The sequence below is a fragment of the Schistocerca gregaria genome, chromosome 9, assembly GCF_023897955.1.
Source record: "Schistocerca gregaria isolate iqSchGreg1 chromosome 9, iqSchGreg1.2, whole genome shotgun sequence".
In the NCBI taxonomy this organism is placed as follows: Eukaryota; Metazoa; Arthropoda; class Insecta; order Orthoptera; family Acrididae; genus Schistocerca; species Schistocerca gregaria.
Window position 1 is genome coordinate 142,255,399 of NC_064928.1, and position 27,290 is coordinate 142,282,688.

The following is a 27,290-nucleotide window of genomic DNA, read 5'->3' on the forward strand; positions in this document are numbered from 1 at the left end:
TAATTTTCCTGTAGGCAGTATCTATCTTACTCTTAGAGAGGTAAGCCTCTATATCTTTACATTTGTCCTCAAGCCATCCCTGCTTAGCCATTTTGCACTTCCTGTCGATCTCATTTTTGACATGTCTGTATTCCTTTTTGCCTGCTTCATTTACTGCATTGTTATATTTTCTCCTTTCATCAATTAAGTTCAATATTTCTTCTGTTACCCAAGGATTTCTAGCAGCTCTCGTCTTTTTACCTACTTGATCCTCTGCTGCCTTCACTACTTCGTCCCTCAGAGCTACCCATTCTTCTTCTACTGTACTTTTTTTCCCCATTCCTGTCAGTTGTTCCCTTATGCTCTCCCTGAAACTCTGTACAACCTCAGGTTCTTTCAGCTTATCCAGGTCCCATCTCCTTAAATTCCCACCTTTTTGCAGTTTCTTCAGTTTTAATCTACAGTTCATAACCAATCAGTTGTAGTCAGAGTCCACATCTGCCCCTGGAAATGTGCTCAGATTGCCTCCTTACCATTGCCATTTCAACGCAATAGAGCTGATTTGGGCTCAGGTTAAGCGGCATATTGCTGCAGAAAATAAGAAATTCACATTAACCAAAATGGAACGCCTTTTGAAAGAGACAGTTGAAATTGTGACATCGGAAGACTGGCAGAAGGTAGTGCATCACGTGAAAGGAGTGATACAGGACGCATGGAACAATGAAGGTATCTTACAACAAAGTGTTGAAGACTTGATTATATCTGTCAATACGAGCAGCGAGACTGATAGTTCCACTGACTCTGATTCTGAATTAAGCGGTGTTTTCGCATTGTCTGATTAGTGTGTAGTGTACTTACTGCCATTAAATAGTGTGTTTGTGAATTTATTTCGATTAATTCTTATTCTTGTTGTGAGACTAAGAAATTCTGTTTGTCCAGCTCTCATCATCTCCTTACGGTAAGTTAGACTGAATTTTAATTGTATTTCATTTTGTATATACACCAAGATGTTATTCAATGTGTGTAATAGTTTTCGAGATTTGCAATCTAAAGAAGAAAACTTTTCCGGTCGCGAAAATTTCTCACACTTCTATAGTTAATGTAACAACAGCCCTAACTAAAATTAAGAAAAGATATTTTATTTGCTTAGAGATACCACTGAGACCGATACTGTACATAAATTTCAAAATATTTACATACTATTTATAGGAGATAGAGATTTTAAACGTCACACTTGTTTCGAGTTCAGTACTGAAAGGGTTGCTTAAAAATGCTGTTTTTCAAAGTTATATACAAGAAACATTATGCACTACAAAAACTTTTAAGGGTTCTGTGCTGAGTGCATTATTTTGTTAATGAATGGAAAAAAAATATTTTCCTGTGACACCAATAGTTTTTCAGTAATGACGTGATAAGTTAGAAGCTGTTTGCGAAATCGAGAATTTAAATGGTTTCAAACAAGTTAACGTAACTCTTGTCCTAATTAAAATTAAGAATAGATATTTGACAGATTGAGAGACATTGTAGAGATATATATCATATGTGGGTTTGAAATATTTTACTTTCTTTTTGTAGAAGATACAGGCTTTAAAACGATATTCTATCGCCGGGGGTAGCTATGCGCTGAGGCGGCTGCCTGCAGCCAGTGCTTGACGTGACAACGCCACAACTTCGCAGTGCAAACGTCAAGTGACAACTACTTTAAATCAGACTATAGTACAAGTACCCTTGGTCTAGGGGTAGCGTCTTTGATTCATAATCAAAACGTCTTCGGTCCCGGGTTCGATCCCCGCCACTGCCTAAATTTTGATAAATAATCAGCATTGGCGGCCGAAGACTTCCGGCATAAGAAGTCAGCCTCATTCTGCCAACGGCCTTGTCAAAGAGGGCAGAGGAGCGGATAGAGGTTCAGGGCACACTCTTGTCCTAGGGGTTTGAAATTGCCCCTAAAGGTGGAAGAATCAGCAATGATTGACAACATGAGGATGCAGAAGGCAATGGAAACCACTGCATTAAAGACACGTAATGTGTATCCACAGGACATGTGGCTTGTAGTTGAAGAAGTGTCATGATGATCTCTCCATTGGCAAAAGATTCCGGAATAGTCCCCCATTTGGATCTCTGGGAGGGGACTGCCAATGGGGAGGTTACCATGAGAAAAAGATTGAATAATCATCGAAAGGATAATGTTCTACGAGTTGGGGCGTGGAATGTCAGAAGCTTGAACGTATTAGGGAAAACAAAAAATCTGAAAAGGGAAATGCAAAGGCTCAATCTAGATGTAGTAGGGGTCAGTGAAGTGAAGTGGAAGGAAGACAAGGATTTCTGGTCAGATGAGTATCGGGTAATATCAACAGCTGCAGAAAATGGTATAACAGGTGTAGGGTTCGTTATGAATAGGAAGGTAGGGCAGAGGGTGTGTTACTGTGAACAGTTCAGTGACCGGGTTGTTCTAATCTGAATCGACAGCAGACCAACACCGACAACGATAGTTCAGGTATACATGCCGACGTCGCAAGCTGAAGATGAACAGATAGAGAAAATGTATGAGGATATTGAAAGGGTAATGCAGTATGTAAAGGGGGACGAAAATCTAATAGTCATGGGCGACTGGAATGTAGTTATAGGGGAAGGAGTAGAAGAAAAGGTTACAAGAGAATATGGGCTTGGGACAAGGAATGAAAGAGGAGAAAGACTAATTGAGTTCTGTAACAAGTTTCAGCTAGTAATAGCGAATACCCTGTTCAAGAATCGCAAGAGGAGGAGGTATACTGGGAAAAGGCCGGGAGATACGGGAAGATTTCAATTAGATTACATCATGGTCAGACAGAGATTCCGAAATCAGATACTGGATTGTAAGGCGTACCCAGGAGCAGATATAGACTCAGGTCACAATATAGTAGTGATGAAGAGTAGGCTGAAGTTCCTGACATTAGTCAGGAAGAATCAATACGCTAAGAAGTGGGATACGGAAGTTCTAAGGAATGACAAGATACGTTTGAAGTTCTCTAACGCTATAGATACAGCAATAAGGAATAGTGCAGTAGGCAACACAGTTGGAATGGACGTCTCTAAAAAGGTCCATCACAGAAGTTGGGAAGGAAAACATAGGTACAAAGAAGGTAGCTGCGAAGAAACCATGGGTAACAGAAGAAATACTTCAGTTGATAGATGAAAGGAGGAAGTACAAACATGTTCCTGGGAAATCAGGAATACAGAAATACAAGTCGCTGAGGAATGAAATAAATAGGAAGCGCAGGGAAGCTAAGATGAAATGGCTGCAGGAAAAATGTGAAGACATCGAAAAAGATATGATTGTCGGAAGGACAGACTCAGCATACAGGAAAGTCAAAGCAATCTTTGGTGACATTAAAAGCAACAGTGGTAACATTAAGAGTGCAACGGGAATTCCACTGTTAAATGCAGAGGAGAGAGCAGATAGGTGCAAAGAATACATTGAAAGCCTCTATGAGGGTGAAGATTTGTCTGATGTGATAGAAGAAGAAACAGGAGTCGATTTAGAAGAGATAGGGGATCCAGTATTAGAATCGGAATTTCAAAGAGCTCTGGAGGACTTACGGTCAAATAAGGCAGAAGGGATAGATAACATTCCATCAGAATTTCTAAAATCATTAGGGGAAGTGGCAACAAAACGACTATTCACGTTGGTGTGTAGAATATATGAGTCTGGCGACATACCATCTGACTTTCGGAAAAGCATGATCCACACAATTCCGAAGACGGCAAGAGCTGACAAGTGCGAGAATTATCGCACAATCAGCTTAACAGCTCATGCATCGAAGCTGCTTACAAGAATAATATACAGAAGAATGGAAAAGAAAATTGAGAATGCGCTAGGTGACGATCGGTTCGGCTTTAGGAAAGGTAAAGGCACGAGAGAGGCAATTCTGACGTTACGGCTAATAATGGAAACAAGGCTAAAGAAAAATCAAGACACGTTCATAGGATTTGTCGACCTGGAAAAAGTGTTCGACAATATAAAATGGTGCAAGCTGTTCGAGATTCTGAAAAAAGTAGGGGTAAGCTATAGGGAGAGACGGGTCATATACAATATGTATAACAACCAAGAGGGAATAATAAGAGTGGACGATCAAGAACGAAGTGCTCATATTAAGAAGGGTGTAAGACAAGGCTGTAGCCTTTCGCCCCTACTCTTCAATCTGTAAATCGAGGAAGCAATGATGGAAATAAAAGAAAGGTTCAGGAGTGGAATTAAAATACAAGGTGAAAGGATATCAATGATACGATTCGCTGATGACATTGCTATCCTGAGTGAAAGTGAAGAAGAATTAAATGATGTGCTGAACGGAATGAACAGTCTACTGAGTACACAGTATGGTTTGAGAGTAAATCAGAGAAAGACGAAGGTAATGAGAAGTAGTAGAAATGAGAACAGCGAGAAACTTAACATAAGGATTGATGGTCACGAAGTCAATGAATTCTGCTACGTAGGCAGTAAAATAACCAATGACGGACGGAGCAAGGAGAACATCAAAAGCAGACTCACTATGGCAAAAAAGGCATTTCTGGCCAAGAGAAGTCTACTAATATCAAATACCGGCCTTAATTTGAGGAAGAAATTTCTGAGGATGTACGTCTGGAGTACAGCATTGTATGGTAGTATCGTAGTGAAACATGGACTGTGGGGAAAACCAGAACAGAAGAGAATCGAAGCATTTGAGATGTGGTGCTATAGACGAATGTTGAAAATTAGGTGGACTGATATGGTAAGGAATGAGGAGGTTCTACACAGAATCGGAGAGGAAAGGAATATGTGGAAAACACTGATAAGGAGAAGGGACAGGATGATAGGACATCTGCTAAGACATGAGGGAATGACTTCCATGGTACTAGAGGGAGCTGTAGAGGGCAAAAACTGTAGAGGAAGACAGAGATTGGAATACGTCAAGCAAATAATTGAGTACGTGGGTTGCAAGTGCTACTCTGAGATGAAGAGGTTAGCACAGGAAAGGAATTCGTGGCGGGCCGCATCAAACCAGTCAGTAGACTGATGACCGGGGGGGTACAAGAACTGTTGTGACTGGATGTAGTATTTCCGCAAAATATTTCCATACGGCCATAAGAAACATACAGTGCCTCCCATGAGAGGAGGTTGTACTAACTGTAGTGTCTCCCATGTACATGGCACTGTCCAGCTCACATAATCTTTTTCTTATTTGAAGAAGTATAGTTGGAAGTTACATTTTCTATTATCTCTTATACAATGGGTTTGGCAGGCTGGGAGGTTATTTTATCAAATATTTCTTGTGCAATTTGTTTGTGAGGCATTTAAACACAGTCAAGCATTAGATACACTGAAGAGCCGAAGCTTTATGATCACTGTCCACTGCAAGATTGAATGCCATCTGGTGATGTTGCAGGCTTGCGATGTGGTAACGGAACTGTATAAGCAGAGCAGACACGAGTGGTGAAACCTGAGTAGGTGACAAGTTCGGTCTCTCTCTCTCTCTCTCTCTCTCTCTCTCTCTCTCTCTCTCTCTCTCTCTCTCTCTCACACACACACACACACACACACACACACACACACACACACACACACACACAGATAGTGGCGGTCAGAGGTGTTGCTGTTATCTAGGGCAAGGTAGGTGGTAGTCTGTGACAGATATGACAACAAACATGTGCAGGCACAAATGTTTTAGAGTGTACCATCCAGTGCAAATTGTAGAATGTGGATCTCCATAGCAAACAACACCTGGTGTTTCCGTGATGACCCGACAGCATTGTTAATTTACCTTTCCACTGCTACAGGCGTACTCTCTGCATTCTGTGCTGAGGGCGGCTTTAGTTATGGCTGTACTGTTCACCAAATGTTGGTGCACATGCTAAGAGATGACATTCTGCCAATATGATATACTTATCATCTTATTTTTCAAAAACTGTTAGGTGAAAATACATTGTTTGCTGATATATTCATTCGATAAGGAGCTAAATTTCTTTTCACTATCTGTCATCCTTACTGCGCTGTATCAAATTAAATAAAACATTGTACATAATTTTGAAGAGTTTGCAGAGGTAGAAATGCATTGCATAAACTTTGTGTATGGTTGATTTTAGCTCGTACATTCAAGTGAATAAAATGTACTGGGTGATCAAAAAGTCAGTATAAATTTGAAAACTTAATAAACCACGGAATAATGTAGATAGAGAGGTAAAAATTGACACAGGTGCTTGGAATGACATGGGGGTTTTATTACAACGACAAAAAAAAAAACACCCCATATTGCCAGACGCGTGAAAGATCTCTTGTGCGTGTCGTTTGGTGATGGTCTGCTCAGCCGCCCCTTTAGTCATTGCTTGGCCTCCCAGGTTCCCAGACTTCAGTTCGTGTGATTATTGGCTTTGGGGTTACCTGAAGTCGCAAGTGTTTCGTGATCGACCAACATCTCTAGGGATGCTGAAAAACAACATCCAACGCCAATGCCTCACCGTAACTCCGGACATGCTTTACAGTGCTGTTCATAACCTTATTCTTTGACTACAGCTATTGTTGAGGAATGATGGTATACATATTGAGCATTTCCTGTAAGGAACATCATCTTTGCTTTGTCTTACTTTGTTATGCAAATTATTGCTATTCTGGTCAGATGAAGCGCCATCTGTCGGACATTTTTTGAGTGTTTGAATTTTTTTGGTTCTAATAAAACCCCATGTCATTCCAAGCATGTGTGTCAAGTTGTACCTCTCTATCTACATTATTCCGTGATTTATTCAGTTCTCAAATTTATGCTAACTTTTTGATCACCCAGTAAATAAGGTATCAGAATTTTAAATGAACATAATAGCAAAATGATATCTTACTACATTTTCAAGTTATTGGGTTTTATACTTGACCAGCAGGTGCTCGCGTGCAACACGCCCATTCACATACTTATGCGTCATGAATCCTGTGGTCATAACAATTGTCATATATCATAAACGATTCATGATATCAAAACGAAGGTTTTTGCAAATGATAGCCTGCAATGAGACACATATGTTGTATGATGAATACTCGAACCTTTTTATTATTATTATTATTATTATTATTATTATTATTATTATTATTATTTACCAAGACCTGAAAGTAATTTGTCTGTCGCAGTGAGAGGTTTGCAATGCGGGACACATACAGATGTCCACAGCACTGTTGGAAAATCCAAATGGAGCACATGCCCACAGCAGCAAAGGAGTTAAGATTGCAGTGAGCAGAGAACTTTAAAGATTGCATCGTGGATTGATGGAAATTTGTCGCTTGATGGAATGAATTGTGTTTCTCGGTATACCAATTAGATGGTAGTGCCTGACTACACTGTTATCCAGTTTAACAGCTGTTCAAAATGTTCACTGTGTCACATACGCAGGCCAGTGGAAGCAGTAATATGCTATGGGGGACATTCATCAGGACTCCATTGGATTTGTGGTAGCATTCAAACCCACCATGACAACTGTGGACTAAATGAACATACTTGATGTATTATCATCTGACAGCAGTAGCACCTTCCAACAAGATAACTCTGTCATGAGGCCAGAATTGTGCTGCAGTGGTTTGAGGATCATGGTAGTGAACTCGTGTTGATGTCTTCGCCACTAGATTCATCTGATGTGTACCAAATGGAATACACCTGGAACAGTATCTGGTGCTTCTCTGTTTCCAAAAACCAGTGCATTTAATGTACAGGAATTGCATACCCTGTGCATTTGCATCTGGTGCCTCATACCTCTGCAAATCCACAGAGGACCTGTCAGTTCCATGTCATGCGGAATCATTGTTGTATTGTGTTCCAAAGTTGGATGAGCATGCCACTGAGCATGTGGTCATTATGTTTGTTCATCAGTGTATTTTTACAAAATAAGGAAGTTTTGTAATTAATTTGAAATGCCGTTACAGATGTAAAATGTAAAAAAACTTTGAGTGTGGCTAACTGCAATGAGACAGATAAGCACATATAACAGTGAGTGACTATATTTGTAATGACATCCTTTTTGTGTGGTGAAAGCAGCTTATCTATATGCTGTTTTATATTGACAGTGGTGGAAAATAAAATGAGAAAGAAAAGTGCCTCCAAATTCAAAAAGCAAAAATACTTCTTAAAAATAAAAATGAAAAGCAATCTTTGGCACTAACTAAAAAATGATAGATATTTGTTTGAAAAATAAAATGTAGTCATTCTCAAACAGAGTGATCAATTTATCTATATGTTGTCTGGCTTTTGTAAGTGGTGCATCACATATATTTTTCACTATCTTCTGAGAAGCTGCAAATCACTTTGTGAAGAGTTTTCGCCAGTGCTACAAAAATTAGAGATAAAAAACACACTGACAACAAAATGTCCCAGTTAACCTCCTGTGTAACCAATAATAAAAGCTTTATGCAGGAGTCTTAGGTAACTATATTCGTCGTGCACTTGTAAATTACATAAATAAGAAGAAAATCTTTAGGGCATTTTCTAGGGTCTCTTTTTCCAACGATAGTGAAAATAATAAATTTTCTCATTTGAACAGGTATGGAAACAGAAGAAAGTGTGGGAGGGCTTCATAAAGTGCTGCCAGCGAACAAAGCCACAGAGCTTCCAAGTCCTACTGCAGCTACCACCCGCACAGCTGAGCGACGTTTTCCAAGTTTCACCCGACTTGAGACAACCTCTGCTTGCACATGTCACAGCCTTCACCGATAATCAGGTTAGTGATTTTTTTGAGGCCTAACAAGCCATTTTGGTAGTTAGATTTGGATAGTAACTGCAACAAGTCACTTCACAAACTTTTGGTAGATTTTATTATCCTGTTAGCCAGCATTAGAGTCGCTGCGGGCTGTCTGCAATGCACAACCATTGGAACTTTATGCTGCAGGTCATCTGCAGATAGTATCAGGGCTTGTGGTAACATCAGAGGATCCAGAAGCTTGCAAGATACACACTGTGGAAGTATCCACTTTATGGCAATGTGGAATCATGGCTTTCAGAATTCATATTAATAAAGTGCCCCCAACACACACACACACACACACACACACACACACACACACACACACACACACAGATTTAAGTGTCTCAAATTACTCTGGTGAGTAGGTTGGATGTTCCAAAATGACAATGTCATGCTTAGCCAAAAACAACTTGGCAGGTGTCAGGTTCTTGGCAACATTAATAAATAAATTCTCTCCTCATGTTAAATCTGTCGAATCCTGTCGATCCGTACAATATCAACAGCAACACAAATACTCAACCAACAGCTTTTTTGGATTAAACCTCCAATTTTTTCAATATTTTCATTTGTTGTTGACATTGAGGGTCTCCTAAATATGATTAATCTTCAGTCTCTTTTCATCCCTCTTTGAGCCACTTAAATCGCTCAAAAGTGGAACGCATGAAAGACATTAATCGTTGTGTCCTTGATACAATAAAGAATGGGCCTCTTATTCTCTGTGGTAGTCTTTTCAAGTTTCACGCAAAATTTCGCATTAATCAGTTGCTGTTCCAAAAAATTTTCAGCAAGTTGTGTGGATACACAGTCTGATACAAATGAATGCCACTCTCGGAGTGAGGGGTCAACAGGTGAATGGGTAGTGGGAATGGAGAGATGTGAGATGACTCAGCAATGTAGCGCATCACCTAGAGGCCTGCACTGTTCGCCTGTGGGTTTTTATATTTTATTTATTTATTTATTTTTTAAAAAAGAAAGGTTGGGTTATTATTTTGCCACACAAATGCACACACAGTCGTGTTTTGTGTTTTTATTAATAACTACTTTGTTTTAAATATCTGTCAGTAACTGTCTTTGCCTGGAGTCCTCAGCTTCCATCCTATATTTGTATCAGATTACTCACCTGCCCAACCTTCCCACCATGTTTCTTGGTCCATGTCTTTTCTCTGCCTTCTCAGCTGCCCATTGCCCTCTTTTACAACCCTTGCCCTCCCCACCCTTTCCAACATTTCACCTGTTCGTTAAAAAGAAATTTAAATCCTGAGTGCTCAACATCTGGTATTATATTTCGTGCACTGTCTCTAACACCAGCCCTTCCACCCCTACTCCTTCCCCAGGCCAGTTAAGGACCATATCAATATACCTGTTTGTTTATTTTTCCCTTAATCTTTCTCCAAAGGTCTACTTTTTTCAGAATGAGTTCTTTTCCTCCCATCTGACCATTTTACTCCAATTATTTTTCTTTTTTTAACATTATCCGTTGTGAATGAGGATAATGGTTGTTATGTTCATCCAGTGGTAATTGGTAGCACTCAACCATATTTTTGCTTGTTTTTCTGTTTGTTGTATCTTCCTGAAAAGTGATGAGTTTCTTTATTACTAGTCTGAATTTGTCTCTGAGTAAGGTCTCCTGTTAAATCTGCATTTCTTCTAAGTTCTTTTTTGTCATGCCACCCACCCACCCATTTTCTGTGTCTATATTCCAGTTTTGGAAGAATATATGAATTTTTTTCCTTGCTAATCTGTCTTCTTTCTTACTCTCTAGATGTTCATAGAGTGTAGCATGTCTTTTCCTGATCTCATCTGCTTTTTAGGGCAGATTAAGTATTTTTTTTAATTATTATTTTACCTCAAAACCCAATTTCCATCGGTGTTCTTGTCTGGACCTAATATTTTTCACAAGATTCTCATTTCTGTCTTTTCCAAATCTTCTAATGCCACTTTACATCCACATTAAAGTAGTGTTTCCAAGTCACAAAGGGTTTCTGATTTTATAACTAGTACATTGTCTTAATGTAACAGCTTTAGAAAAATGTTGTTACTGTGTCAATTTCTCACGTTCATATATGCTTTTTTTTTCCAGGTCTGAATTTAATTGCTTCATTTTCACTTTTTATGTTTATATTTTCACCTAGATATTTAAAGTTGTATATATTCCTGATGTTGCCGTATTTGGTTTTCAAAATTCTTGATGAGTTGCTTTCATACAATATTTGTATATTTGCCTTTTCAGCTGTCTCCATCGGGATTTCGTCTTATCTTTGCGTTCTCTAGGTTTTTTACAAATCTTTTCAGTGTAGTTTTGAGTGATTAGGTGAAATGTATGTGACTCATCTTTTACTTGTTTCAGCGTGCTCACATCCCCAAATCCATTATGGATGTTCTCTTGGGCAGTAAGCGGACATCAAACGATGAGTATGACGTCGATACAGAAGCTGTAAGTGTACATAAACATGTAATGTTATCTTTATAGTCAATGGCAAAACAGATGTTGGACTGCACATCATTGTTCATATTTTTGACACTCTGCCCCTTCATTATTAGTTCTGAGAGCTTTTAAAGCCATTTTATGTATCTTTTATTGCTGTAAAGCTTCTCTGTTACCAAGTAAATTAACTTGGCAACATTTCTTCATTTTTGTGTTTATTCTTTCTCTTGAGTTCCACTTGTGTGTCTAACATGTTAAAATGCAAGTTGTATTTGTTTATTCATCAGTATTTGAGAAGTTGAACAAACAGTTATTCCCTTTGTATGGGTGTGCTGTTTGTTGCATTGTTGTAAGTACAATTATGATCAATAAGGCAGAAGAATTCAGGTGAGGTAAATGCAGGCAAATAAATAAAATTTTTGAAGTAAGGTTTCATTTCATATATGGTACAGCATACAATAACAGCTAATATCATGTGATACCAGTTTCAGGATGTGTGATGCAATATTTGAAATATATACATAAGACATTGTTTCTTACTGTTCAACTGTTTGTGGATTTCATTGCTTAGCCTACCATGTTCCTTGGATGGGGATTTCCCTGTTTTACTGGGACCCCTGCAACTGTTACCTTGAAATCAACAAGGAGCAAGTAATTGTTATTTCTCCTTCTCCTTAATAGCCAGCTGTTCATGCGAACTAGATCACAGAATATCTTCAGGCATTAAAAAAAAGGTTTAATTTTCTAATATCCAAGCACAGAATAAATTGACATAGCCCAATGTTCACATTGTAGATCATCACAGTGTGTGGACAAAATATCATTTTGTATTCTTTTTCATTCCTGAAAAGCCAATTCTTTTCGCCTTCTATTTTGGCTCTAACATACATTGACATACATTTCTGCCCCCTTAGGTAAAATGCAACAAGGTTGTTGATTGGTCTGGACTCACCCTAGTAATCGTATGTCTTGCTTGTGCAAAAACCCTTCCAAGGATACACAAGTGATCCAGTCATTTGAAAATAACTGGTCACTCGCATGTCATGAGACTGCTTGTGTAAGACACACAACAGTATTGCTGCTAGCTCCTAGATCCACAGTGCCAGGTATTGAAACAGTACTCTGAGCTCTAGTGTTAATTTCATAATTGTATCTGAATAATCTGTTAATCCACAGATAAGAATTCTTGTTTTGGTATTTGCAACAGTGTTTCACGCAGCCGGTCTGCTGTGGGCAAATTTTGAACAGTTTGTCACAGTTGAGTTCACCAGTGGGAACTAGATTCCTGTTGTCACAGAAATGTATGAAATGTTTTATTTCTTTCCAGATGTTAAAACTAATTATGTCACTCACAGCAGGGTGGCAAAGATCTTTACACCAATACTGTCTTGTTGCTGGGAGTTTAACAACCGACTTAAACAAGGCTGCACCAAAAAATTGTTCAGTTTCTTCTGCACTAACATTTACATATTTATTGGGTTGCATAACAAGTAACATTGTTTGAGTATCTACAGCATGATGTCTTTACTAAAGAAATATTGGAAATATTCTACTGGATGATGATAGGAAAAAATCTGTTAACAGCTGAAGTGTCGAGTTCCAATATTTCCTGAGGGAGAACAGCGTTTCCATTGAATTTCATTGCACCTTCCCTTCTGTCAAATGCCCTATAATCCTATGTATTGTGGGTTTCCCCACCTTAGTTGAAGGTTTTGTATTTTGTTGCAGTACTGTAATCCTATCTGCAAGAGGAATGTTGTCAAGACTACAATCGTCAGCAGGCCTGATATTGCTGTCATGTTTGTTTTCTGATGTCACAGTTATTTTCTCTCTTGTATTATAACTCAGATATCGTCACTATCTGACACTGAACAAAAAACAAGATTACCCATTTTGCAGATTTCCATAGATACTGTTTTGTCATCTGACATATCAGGAGGCTTTAGGACGAAGACCGTGTAATACTTCATAACAACAAACAAACTGTTTAAAATGGGTGTGACATCACACCATGTTTACATTTCTAACTTGTCACGGGAAAATATTGCGAATGGTGGTTTGGGAAACATTACATTCAAAGTAAATTTCCTTTAATGCAAGATGAATTATGTTGCGTATGAGAGTGTGCGATAAATTTCTTAAATCGTGGAGTGTTTTAATCTCATTCAAAACTTCACTCTTTGAGGACCGATTTTGGACGCAGTAGACAAGCCCTCTGTACCGTTATTTAAAACTTAACAGCACATTTGTGTTTGATGTGTCTTGAATCGTCATAACTGCAGAGTTGTTGTGTTTGTCTCTTTCAGAGGTCACCCTCAGACTTGACAATTGACATCAAAGAAGAGCCAGAGGACTACAACAGCAGGTCAGAACCGGCACCCCCTGGGTTGGAATAGTGGTCAGCTCATGGTCCGATTTTCGGATCTGAAGTTTATCCAAACTCTTATTAGGGCCCTTGTGGTAAAAAAAAGGCCCTTGTGGTTAAAAAAAAAAATAGGATTCGGATGAATGAGAATGGAGGCAGTCTGCTGTGTGAACTGTGCTCAAGATAGGAATAAGATAAATGAGGCAGGAAATTCAGGAATTACAACAAAGCAAAAGTGGTTATTGTGGACAGTTGGTGACAGTGCCAACACATACTGGAAAGATGACATGGCTTTTACTCATAATGGTGGACAGATGTGTAATGGTATGTGTTGACACTGTTGTAGTTCTTGTTGCCGCTGTTGTCCAATATTAATTGCATAGTTGTATGAAGGAATTTTTGTGTCATCAATGCTGGTCATGTTTCAGTGTTAAATCAGTTACACTGATAAAATTCTATGTAAATATTTAATGTAAATATTGTCATACAATATGACTTGAATATTTTTCTTGTTTTAACTGTGTCAGTGTTTGTCATTTATATGTAACATCCAAATGCACAGTGTACAAAATTGACATAGAATAATATATATTAAAATGTTGAAGTTAGATGACAATGTTGGATAGATCAGTCTTCATTCATTCATTTTCATATGGTGCTCTGCAAATCCCATTATGAAGGAGATCCTTAAAGGATGTTTGACGAGCTATATAATTCTTCAAACAAATGTATTGCAAAGGTGCTATCACTTGTGTGACCAAACCTAGTACATTGTTTCAAGTTTGTGGGACCCGTACCAGATAGGACTAACAGAGGATATTAAATGTATAAAAAGAATGGCAGCACAAATGGTCACAGGTTTATTTAATCTGTGGGAGAGTATCAGAGAGATACTGAAGGAAGTGAACTGGCAGACTCTTGAAGACAGGTGTAAAAAAAAGTCTATTGACAAAGTTTCAACAACCGGCTTTAAATGGTTGTTCTAGAGATATACTATAACCCCCTGCATGTCACTCTCATAGAGATTGTGAGGATAAGATTAGAATAATTACTGCATGCACAGAGACATTCAAACAATCATTCTTCCCATGCTACCTATGTGAATGGAACAGGAAGAAATCCTAATTACCGGTAAAATGGGATGTACCCTCTGCCGCCATGCACCTCAGAGGTTTGTAGACAATAAATGTTGACAATCACAGGTTCATTCACCTATGGGGAAATTATTCTGTAACATAGCTCACTTCCAGGTGAATTAAATGTTTCTTGAGACCTACCACGATTTCAGTGATGGTCTCTGGGAAGAACATTTACTGCTTTTCATTAACTACTAGTTGGAACTTACACGAAGTCTGCACAGTACAGGAGGTCTCATAGAACAACACTAATAGAAAAATAATTGTATTAAAAATACTTTCAGTCCAAGTCATTGTTGCAGCATAGCATTTTCTCCTTGTCTGTTCTTTTAAGGCCTCCATTCAAACCCCCACCCCCTCCCCAGCAGCAGCCAGTACGTGTAGCCCGCACCCGTTGGCCAAAGTTGGCTGGTGAGGGCCCTTCGATCTGTGTCGTGTGAGTTTACCAGCCTTGCTGGCTTCTGGCTGAGCCTGGGTGTGACAGTAGTGAGGTGGACCTTCATAAGCTTGGCTGGGTCTGAGCACAATGTACAGAAGGTGGATGGCTACAAGTAAAGAATAGAAATTCCTCAAAAGGTGCTTGAGCCAGCTTTTTATGTATGTATGTCAGACTGCTGAAAGTATTACTTTGCAGCTATGGAATATCACTCATAAATATTACTGGGGAAAGTATTAAAATTAAATCTGATGGACCTATGCAGTAAGTAAAGATACCAAATTTTGTGTCACAAGATTGATGCAGCACTGCACAACACTGTACGATCTCTAGTTTTGTGCAGATAACAAGACATATGCAGAAACAATGTTATAACAAATGTAGAAAGAAATGTTTGTGGAATATGGCTTTACTGTTTATCTATCAGATTGCAATGGGATATTGTTAAATGCGAACAACACAAATACATTAGAATTACTACTGATACTCATTTTATAGCTTTTGGATCACAACTCTGTGAAATTGTGATCCAGCTTCCTGTCCCTCTTTACAAATGTTAATGAAGCTTTTGGAGGCTTTATCAATCTAGTTGCTAGTATTTTTAATAGGTTATGTGATTGTGTGGTGCCTGTTCTTTCGAACATGTCCGAAATCTGACATCGTGCGGAATCCACAGCTATGATACCAAACATTCATATAATTCTTCTTAGTGAACAATAAATCCACAACCTTCAGTGCAGATGCGCATATCCAAAAAATTAGTGAGCGTGAGACGTGAATGGGGACTGCAGATAGTTGGCACCAGGTGGGAACATGATTTTGGTACGTGATGAGATAGTTTGCACATTTCCGATAAACACTGTGTTTGGATGGTACAGTGGTTAAAACAGCTGCATAGAAAGCAGGAGACCCCAGCTTCAAGTTCTGGTCTGGCACATATTTTCGCTCGTCACTGCTGATTCCATGTGAAGTCCTGACGCAGTGGATATCATTAGTTCCTTTCCCTTGTCCCCCATTCACTTTCAATTGCATAATGTTTAATAAGTTTTTCAGAAAGTATTAAGAGACACAAGGAGAAACCAAGCAGAAGTAATCATAGACGTTTCTATTAATGGTTTACACATGACCTCAAAGAATAAAAATTTAGGTAATGTGTCCCTGGCAAATCGAACAACACTGAAGAAGACAGCGTTTATTACCTTCAAGAAAAGAGAAGGTTCAAAACTGATAGTTGCCTAACAGTAAGGAGAATGTGTACCAATTATGGTTGAAATTGGTCTAGCGGTTTAGGAAGATATATGGAGCACACACACGCTTACATACCTTCATTTTTATAATATGTATGGATTTATACTGATCTGATTGGGCTCTCGGGCTCTTTCTTACATCAGGCCAGGTTTTCACACATAAAGGAGTTGTTTTATGTTGTAGTTACCTAAGAAATAACAATTTCAATATTATAAATGTATTAAACTGATTTGCATGACTATAGTGCCAATGTGAGGAAGTAATACTGTCTGTGAACTAAAGAAGTTAATACTGGCAGTACTGCTGATAATAATAATAATAATAATACTGATGATGACAATGACAATAATAACAATAAAGGTAGTAGCAAATATGAAAAGAATTTATTTATAAGTGTATAAAATAGATGTTTTCTGATATACCGAGTTGTGGAGAAAGGAAATTTAATTAGACTGCACCAGCTGAGAATATTGGGAAATGCGGGAGATATCTGGTTGGGAAGAAGGATGTACAAGGGCAACAATTGCATACAGGAACAATGGTAATCCTTATCACTACTTCAGTATCTATGTTTTTAACTGTCTTCTGAAGCTGGAGATGTTTTCTAGTTATCTACTATAATGTGGGAGGTTATTCAAGAGTTGTGTTCCTGCTACAGACAAGTAGGTCAAGAAACTGGCTGAATGATGGAATGGGACAGAAAGGATTTTGCTCTCATGGGAATACGTGTTTCTGCCATGTTCAGACAAGAACATTAAGGTCAAGGGAGAGATATTGGAAGAAGTTTCATATCGGCGCACACCCCACTGCAGAGTGAAAATCTCATTCTGGAAACATCCCCCAGGCTGTGGCTGGGCCATGTCTCCGCAATATCCTTTCTTTCAGGAGTGCTAGTTCTGCAAGCTTCTGTAAAGCTTCTAAGGTAGGAGACGAGGTACTGGCAGAAGTAAAGCTGTGAGTACCGGGTGTGAGTCGTGCTTCGGATGGTAGAGCACTTGCCCGTGAAAGGCAAAGGTCCCGAGTTCGAGTCTCGGTCGGGCACACAGTTTGATTTTGCCAGGAAGTTTCATGTTGGAAGAAATTTGTGTGATAACACAGTAGAGAAGCCAGAGATACTCGCAGCCAGGATAGCTGTGTATGTGATGGTGAAGTATTATTAAGGAGTTGAACATTACAGATATAACATACACATGCATTTCCAGTTACCAGAGCTTTCAGAAATACCTTGCAGGATAACATCACTGTGAGCAACAATTGGAAGAATAAGTGTAAAAGCTTCTTTTCCAGCAACAGAGGGAAAATCTTTTTATATTTTTGTAGGGCACGGAAAGATGCTGAGGCCTTCATGCACATTGCAGTTATGTGCTCAGTCCAATTTACACTGAACTGCCAAAGAAATTAGTATACGCATGCATATTCAAATGCAAGGATATGTAAACAGCCAGAATATGGCACTGTCGTCGGCAACACCTATATGAGGCAGCAAGTGTCTGTCGCAGTTATTAGATCAGTTACTGCTGCCAGAAAGGCAGGTTATCAAGATTTAAGAAAGACTGAACATGGTGCTATAGTCAGCACACGAGCGATGGGAGACAGCATCTCTGAGGTAGGGATGAAGTGGGGATTTTCGCATATGACCATTTCACGAGTGCATGGTAAATATCAGGTATACGGTAAAACATCAAATGTTCGACATCGCTGTTGCTGGAAAAAGATCCTGCAAGAATGGGACCAACGATGAGTGAAGAGACGCGTTCAACGTGACAGAAGTGCAATCCTTCCGCAAATTGTGCAGATTTCAGTGCTGGGCCATCAAAAAGTGTCAGTGTGGGAACCATTCAGTGAAACATCATCGATATGGGCTTTTGGAGCTGAAGACTCACTCGTGTACCCTTGATGACTGTACAACATAAATCTTTATGCATCACCTGGTCTCGTCAACACTGACATTGGTCTGTTCTTGACTGGAAACATGTTGGCTGGTCGGTCGTGTCTTCATTTCAAATTGTATCGAGCAAATGGGTGTGTACGGGATTGAAGACAACCATGTGAATCCATGAGCGCTGCATGTCACAGGAGACTGTTCAAGCTGGTGGAGTTTCTGGAATAGTGTGGGGTGTGTGCAGTTGGAGTGACATGGGACCCCTGATACGTCTAGATATGACTCTGATAGGTGACATGAATGTAAGCATCCTGTTCAATCACCTGCATCCATTCATGTCCATTGTGCATTCCGATGGACTTAGCAATTCCAGCAGGACAATGCGACACCCCACACATCCTGAGCTGCTACAGAGTGACTTCAGGAACACTTCTTCTGGCCACCAAATTCTCCAGACATGAACGCCATTGAGCATATCTGGGATGCCTTGCAATGTGCTGTTCAGAAGAGATCTCCACCCCTTCGTATTCTTACAGCTTACGTACAGCCCTGGAGGATTCATGGTGTCAAGTTCCTCCAGCACTACTTCAGACATTAGTCGAGTCCATACCACATCGTGTTGCGGCACTTCTGCATGCCCGCGGGGGCCCTGCAAGATATTAGGCAGGTGTACCAGTTTCTTTGGTTCTTCAGTGTAGATTTTCATCTTTTATTTCTCCTAAACTCTTTGCTGGAGGAAAGGGTTTGACATTTGTCCCATTTAGGGTTAGAGGTTGTAGGGATTCCTGATATTTCAGGCTATTGAGCCTCAAATAACCAACCAGTACCACTGGGTTTTGGATGGGTTAAGTTTTAACCTTACATACTGCACCCATTTTGACAGTGTAAACAAGTCGGTACTGAGATTGTCAGCAGCTGTGCTCTAGTTTATTGGTTTTGCACTCCAATACAATTCGACATTGGACTCATATTCGGGAGGATGACAGTTCAAATACGCATCCGGCCATCCTTATTTAGGTTGTCCATGATTTCCCTTAATCAGTTCAGGCAAATGCCGGGATGGTTCCTTTGAAAGGACAATGTCGACTTCCTTCCCTAATCCGATTAGACTGATAACCTCGTTGTTCGGCTCATTCCCCCAAATAAATAAACCAACCAACCACCCTGTTATCAAATCCTTGTGGACACCTGATACTACCTGCTTCCATTGTGATTTTATGGTGCCGGATATGACACATTGATAGTGGGACATCAGGTATGGGCGAACCATTACATGATAGTCACTTCTTGTGTATCCATCTGTTACCCTTATTAAAACAATTGTTGTGCTGTGATTTTTATGGAAACCTGGTTAATATTTGTCTTGTAGGTTGTTTTTTGTTATGTAGTTTGTTAGTTGATTGTGGACCATAACTGAAGACTAAAAGTGGCAAATGCTGAATTGTCCAAATATAATTATTTAGGAAAATGAGAAAAAAACATTATGGACATTATACACACTTCAAAAACAGTTTTGCACCACCTTGGTTCCGAGAGTTCTGGAACCTGTACAGAAAACTGGACTAGAGATCAACATAAACACCATTTCTGCCCTTTTTATTGCTCATGAAAACTGCACATTGCGTGTTGTACCACCATACTGCGAGACCTTCAGAGGTGGTGGCCCAGAGTTCTGTACACACGGGTACCTCTAATACCCAGTAGCACGTCACCCTGCATTGATGCATGCTTGTATTCATCATGGCGTACTATCCGCAAGTTTATCTAGGCACTGTCGGTCCAGATTGTCCCACACCTCAATGGCAATTCGGTGTTCATCCCACGAGGGGTTGGTGGGTCATGTCATCTGTAAACAGCCCTTTTCAGTCCATCCCAGACATGTTCGACCGGGTTCATGTCTGGAGAACTTGCTGGCCACTCTAGTCGAACGATGTCGTTGTACTGAAGGAAGTCATTCACAAGATGTGCATGATGGGGGTGCGAATTGTTGTCCATGAAGACAAATACCTTGCCAATATGCTGTCGATATGGTTGCACTAGCAGTCGGAGGATGTCACCCGCATATCGTACAGCTCTTACGGCACCTTCCGTGACCACCAGCAGCGTACATCGGCCCAACATAATCCTACCTCAAAACAGCAGGGAACCTCCACCTTGCTGCACTCGCTGCACAGTGTGTCTAAAGGGTTCAGCCTGACAAGTTTGCCTCCAAAAACATCTCCGACAGTTGTCTGGTTGAAGGCATATGTGACACTTCATCGGTGAAGAGAACATGATGCCAATTCTGAGCAGTCCATTCGGCATGTTGTTGGACCCATCTGTACGGTGCTGCATGGTGTCGTGGTTGCAAAGATGGACGTCGGGAGCGAAGTTGCGCATCATGCAGGCTATTACGCACAGTTTGAGTCATGACATGACGTCCTGTGGCATTTTTCACCATTGTGGTGTTGCCGTCAGGGTTCCTCCGAGCCATAATCCGTAGGTAGTGGTTATCCACTGCAGTAATAGCCCTTGGGCAGCCTGAACGAGGCATGTCATCGGTAGTTCCTGTCTCTCTGTATCTCCTCCATGTCTGAACATCGCTTTGGTTCACTCAAAGACCCCTGGACACTTCCCTTGTTGAGAGCCATTCCTGGCACAGAGTAACAGTGCGGACTCGATCGAACCGCAGTATTAACCGTGTAGGCATGGTTGAACTACATGCAACATGAGTCACACATCACGCCGGTAAATCTAAATGACACCTCGCTTGTTGTAACGAGCATAAACATTGGATGATTGAACAGTGGAAAATCGATGTATGGAATGACGAATCATGGTACACAATGTGGCAGGGTGTGGGTATGGCGAATACCCGGTGAACATCATCTGCCAGCGTGTGTAGTGCCAACTGTAAAATTTGGAGCAGTGGTGTTATGGTGTGGTCATGTTTTTCATGGAGGGGGCTTGCACTCGTTGTTTTGCATGGAACAATCACAGCACAGGCCTACATTAATGTTTTAAGCACCTTCTTGCTTCCCACTGTTGAAGAATAATTCAGGGATGGCGATTGCATCTTTCAACACAGTCGAGCACCTGTTCATAATGCACAGCCTGTGGCGGAGTGGTTACATTACAATAACATCCCTGTAATGGACTTGCCTGCACAGAGTCCTGACCTGCAGAACACCTTTGGGATGTTTTGGAACGCCGACTTCGTGCCGTGCCTCACCAACTGATATCTGTACCTCTCCTCAGTGCAGCACTCGTGAGGAATGGGCTGTCATTCCCCAAGAAACTGTCCAGCACCTGAGTGAACATATGCCTGTGATAGTGGAATCTGTCATCAAGGCTAAGGGTGGGCCAACACCATACTGAATTGCAGCATTACCGATGGAGGGCACCACGAACTTTTAAATAATTTTCAGCCAGATGTTGGATACTTTTGATCACATAGTCTAGGTCATAGCGTGTTTATTGTGTCTCATGTTCCTTAATTTTTTTCGAACCCTAAGTTATCTAAATCGAGGTGACTTTTACCAACTATCCTAGTCTTTTATCAATAATTCTTGTTGGTATGTTACAACTGAGACTTGTTAAATTCATTGTCAGTAATACTCACCCCTACCAATTGGGCTGTACCAGTGAAGATTTTTCCACTTCCTCTATATATGTTGAAATATGCTATATAATATGTTACAATTGAATGTTAGAGATTTTTATTGTAATAATTATTTAATATAAAAGTAAACACCGTCCAAACAGGCCTAGGCTCAATGGTACAGCCTGGTTGCTGTGTCATCCTCAGCCCTTAGGCACCGCCAAATGCAGATATTGTGAGGCATGTCGTCAGCATACTGCTCTTCCAGCCACTGTCAGTTTTTATTACTGGTGCCGCTGCTTCTCAATCGAGTAGCTCTTCAATTGGCCTCACAAGGGCTGAGTGCACCTCGCTTGCCAAAAGCACTTGGAAGACGTCAACAGTGACCCATCCGAGTGTTAGCCAAGCCCGACAGCACTTAATTTCAGTGATCTGACAGGAATCATTGTTACCACTGTGGCAAGGCCATTGGACCAATTATTTAATATAAAGAACTTTGTTGCATGAGTGATGCAAAGATTGGGCAAGAGCTGATAGCTGTTCTTCATGCACTCACATCTCCGCTGGGTCAACAGTCTTCTGCTGCAAGAATAAGTACAAAGCTGTGCCAAGTCTCCTGTGGCAATTATTGTAAAAATAATGGTGTGTCCGCTGCTGTGGGAGCCAGCACTGGCACAAACAAGGAAGAAGAGAAGTTGCAATGGCAGGAATCCAAAATCATCTGTACAAAACCCTTTCTAATTAATAGAAAACTTTCTTTCTAAAAAGAAAACAAACCGAACTTCTCGTGAATCGTGTGGTTCGTGTGCCTCCTACATACAAGTACTTTATTCTCTATTACTACTCGCAGAATGTGGGCTAAGTAACATCTTCCTATTACTCAGTACTGTTGCACTCGAAGTCTGTGACCGAATTGGGGCCGTCCGGCAATAAGTAGCTGGTTGAATCAGCATTCACAGGGGGTGCTGAATTCTGTTTTCTTGGAGGTGTGGCACTACCCGCTCAATCCATTGGCAAGCAGGTTAACGGTTTCTTGAAGCCGTTTCTCAGTCCTGCGCTGGTCAGTGTGCATTCGGTGCTTTAGGACTGCACATTCCTCCCCCCAAAATGCCACACCGTTGTCGAGAAGGGTGCCATCTTACAATAACGTGGGGAGGGCATGAAGCAGGGTGACATGTGGAGCCAGGAGCCACAACTGGCACTAACACTGAGCCGGCGACCACGCTCTGATATGCGTCCTGCACTCTGAGGGGGACGTTGGTTGGAAAGCTCCCGAAAGGGCTCCCACACTCTTCCTAAGCCAGTCCAGCAAAAAACCGAGAGGGTGGCAACAACAATGGTGAGGGTGATGACGACGACAGTTCTGAGTTCGTGGGAGACACCGGAATTAGATCCGAGAAGTTGAGTTGGTGCAGCAGTGAATGTAATGTGTCCATCTTTGTGGGTTCCACAGGCAGTGCCAGGGAGGCACTCAGGTGCGGCTGGCCCGGTCGCAAGATCCCGTTAGGATGCAAATCTGGGGACAGAAAGTCTGCAGAAGAACCTCACAAACGGCAAGCACGAATCTGATCCTAATGGCTGTGCAGCAACTCAGCAGGACCTTGTTCTCTTCCAGTCCCTGGTGCGACCAAAAACTCTGAAAATAATAGATTCATTATGGTCAAAGCAATACTTGTGGAGTGTGGGAGGTGCTGTGTGCTGCAGTGGGTGCAGCAAATGGAGCAGCATGCAGTGACGCTGACCATGTAGAAGCTCCGCCGGCGATGAACCTCACAGGGCTGGGTATAGTATGTTGCAAGGAAGAGAAGTAGTGGAAGGCATGTAGTTTGTTCACCTGTTTCTTGAACATTTGCACCAATCATTCAGGTTCTTCATTCAACTGAGGAATGAAACACAGCATTGGTAAAGCGAGTGATGCCATTGGCTGTACAAAACTGTTCAAAGTCTTGAGCCATAAGCTGTGGTCTGTTGTCTGTAACCAGCTGTTCAGGCAAATCAAAAAATCTATGATAAAACCTGAATAGTACTATATGGCATAGTAGAGTTAATTGTCACTGCAAACGGATATTTGCTAAAAGAGTCCATACCAATAAGCCAACAAGTGTACCAAAAGGGACTAGCAAAGTCAATATGCGCTCATTGCCACGGTGATCGATACTTTCGCCAAGCGATAGGGCCCATAGGTTCTCAGCAAAAGGGTGATACTGAGCTATCATCTGGTCAAGTACAGTGCCAACGTGCTATCTGTTTTGTGCGTACAATTTCCCAGTGTTCTTGGTGGAGCTATTGCAACACATTTTTTTGCAACATTTTAGGAATAAGCACACGCAATTGTCTAGTTCTTTTTGCAATAAAATCACGCCATGCTGGACAGAGATGCTATGCCGGCGAGCAAAATATTTGTCCACAAAAGAATTTTGAATGTTCTTTATTGAATGAGGCCAAGCAGTATGGGAGTAGTGCAACAAAAGATTCAAGTCAGGGTCTGCTTCTGTGACCTGAACAATTTTTCTGTAGTGGAGAGGAAAAGTCTGTAGAAGTTCAGTGTCCTGCACATCGATCTGCCAACAAGATGTGGCAGTAGCATTGAATTCAGAATCAGGACTAACAGGAAGGTGAGGAAGGGCTTCAGCATTTGCCCACTTCGACATGGGCCAGGGCAATAAGTCATACATATACTCTGACAATAACTAAGTCCAATGTTGCAGCTTCTGAGTGGCAGAACCGATCTTGACAGATAAACGAAGATTGAATTGTCTTATGGTCCATCACTTGGTAAAACTTCTGACCAAACAGATAAGGTCAATAACTTGGAAGCAGAAGCAATCAACTTGTCCTGTGAACCAAATCTGTGCGAGAGTATAGCTCCGATACTGTACGAAGAAGAGTCCACTGCCAAAACCACAGGCTTAGCAGGATCAAAATGAACAAGGCATCTGTCACTCAACATGACATTTTTAAGATTCTGGAATGCATCTTGACATTCTTTGGTCCTAACAAAAGGCACATTCTTCCAGTGCAAACAATGCAACAGAGCAGTGATCTGGGCTCCATTGGGTGTAAACCGGATATAATATGTCGACTTCCTGAGAAAAGACTGCAATTCTGTCACTTTCCATGGGGCAGGTAGGTTCTGGATGGCCAGCAAATGTGATTGAAGGAGATGAACATCTTGTCTATTAAGTATATGACCTAAGTGCTGAATTTCAGTATGAAAAAAGGGACATTATGCAGGTGACACCTCAAACCTGCAGCTGAAAGTACTTGAATAAGCGTACAATGGTCACTGATATGTTCCTCAGGTGTGTGGCTGACACCACAATATTGTCCAAGTAATTTGAACAGAATGGAACTTTTGCACTAAATTGTAAGTAACATTGTAATATGGCAGGCACAGAAGCATTGCCAAAGCATAAGAGCAAAAATTTGAACAATCGTAAATGTATATTGACCACAAACACTTTCTGAGATTCCTCATCAAGTAGAATTTGCAATCACATAAGTCAGTCTTAAAAGCAACAGCCTACACAAAGCTTCTCCATTAATTCTTCAGGATGAGGCAGTTGATAAGTATCAATCATTGTTTGTGAATTCACAGTGGATTTCGAGTCAACACAAAGATGAAGTCTTCCTGAAGGCTTTGGTAAGATTAGTAAGGGAGAAGTCCATTGACTAGCCTGAATAGGAGCAATAACACCATTGTCTTGCCATTCTTTAAATTCACTTGCAGATTTGTCTCTAAGTGCATGAGGAACAGGATGTGACCAATAAAACGTAGGTTGCACATTGTCCTTCATTGTAACGCATGCCACAAAATTATTTGCTCAGTGAAGTCATTCAGAAAATAAATCAGGAAACTCCTGAATTAAATGGGTAACACTGTCCTTCAGGTTAAAAGCAGGAACAGAAAGTACATCATCCTAAATACAAAAACCAAAAGAATCTAATTTGAAAATATTTTCACATTCTTGCAAATGCACAATTGTACACGTCACTGTTCCGGTGTGACAATGGAATGTGGCAGGCAAACTACATGTACCAACGTCTGGAATGTCCTGACCATTATATGCAGGAAGTTGTGTGCAAGATTTTGTCAACTGTGGCGAGAGAGGCACGATTAAGCAATGTAATGGAAGTGCCAGTATCTAACTGAAGTCACACACTGCATTTGGCAATGACTAAGTTCACCAACAGTTTGTCCGACTGTCGCTGCAAAGCACTTGGGCAGGGTGAAGGCACATCCTGAATTTAATCATTAGCATAATAGTACCGGTAGCTGGTTTGGAAAAAACTACATTCACTGAGTGAGAAGACACTCTGCACTTACATGAGAGAATGTGGGTAGAGTTCTTCTTATGTTGCAGACCGCACGTGACTTGGCTTTCCAGAAGAAAAGCAAGTCGCAATCTGCGAAGGGCAGTTTGTCTTTTATGCATGGAGAAACAGTGGGGCCATGATTTCACAGCAGACACATGCACTGACACTTGACTCTGACCACAGCGCAGTGGCCTATTTGTGCATAGTAGTCAGTCTTAAGGCTGTACAAGTTTGTTACTTTGCATTGCACTGGAGTGTGCATCAGCTGCATGCAAAAATACTCTACATGTGGACTCCGGTTAATTTGTTGTACAGTTAATGTGACTGGAATGTTAAGCATATATGTAGTCAAAATAACAATAAAGTGCATTAATTTACACACCAGAAATATGCACTAATATACCATCAGTGAGATGGTATATCCTCTCCTAAAGATACGTCAAACACGCACTTAAGTGCGAAGAAATCTGCAACTGCAGACTACACTTTCTGTGCAGTTTGTGTCACCAATGCTTATAATTTCACTTGTGATCCCTCAGGGGATCTCATACCTTGTGTTACAGTTGTGGAATGGTGGCCGACTTTTGATGTGCAAGAAGAGATACTGAGGACAGCAGTGATTATGAGACCAATGGATAACATGCAGCATATCTTAGTTACATGGACTGTCCAGTCATATCCAATACAAGAATAGTAACCTCATTACATAATGGATTGTTACATAGACATCTTGCCTATGTGGGTTATCTTAACTACTATACCACAGAAGTGAAGATTCAGCAGACCTTAAGATGGAACTAGGTCCTGTTTTATTATAAGTGCAAATATTTCCTGAATTTTTGAATTTCATTTGACAAGGCCAATTTCCAATAACCATTCTGTGGCAGTTAGTTCATTCTAGCTTATAAGCTAATCCAAGATTATGTTGAAGCCATTCATTGTTTCTGGATACGGTAAGTGCATACCATCAAAGCGTATAGGAGGAAATGTTTCATGAAAATTTTTGGTGGTCATCATTTCATGAATGAGGATGCCTTGTAACTTCTTAGTGTTTATTTGAAGATGCAGTACTTGTACACGTTGTAACACTGAGTGAAGGGTACCATCATATCTGACAACATAGCAGAGTGATACTAAATGCAACGAGAAAATCAATAGTCCTATAACTGAACCATGATGAATTTCTGAGAACACA

The 27,290-nt window shown here is 40.6% G+C and overlaps 1 protein-coding gene across 1 annotated transcript in view; it reads left to right on the forward strand.

Moving 5' to 3' along the window:
* Positions 1-14,104, forward strand: part of LOC126291714 (symplekin-like) — a 135,145-nt gene extending 121,041 nt beyond the window's left edge. The window contains exons 19-21 of the mRNA XM_049985370.1: positions 8,506-8,682; positions 11,054-11,140; positions 13,438-14,104. Coding sequence (XP_049841327.1) covers positions 8,506-8,682; positions 11,054-11,140; positions 13,438-13,527 — 354 coding nt within the window. The 3' untranslated portion in view covers positions 13,528-14,104. The remainder of the gene's footprint in view (positions 1-8,505; positions 8,683-11,053; positions 11,141-13,437) is intronic.
* The last annotated feature ends 13,186 nt before the right edge of the window (positions 14,105-27,290 follow it).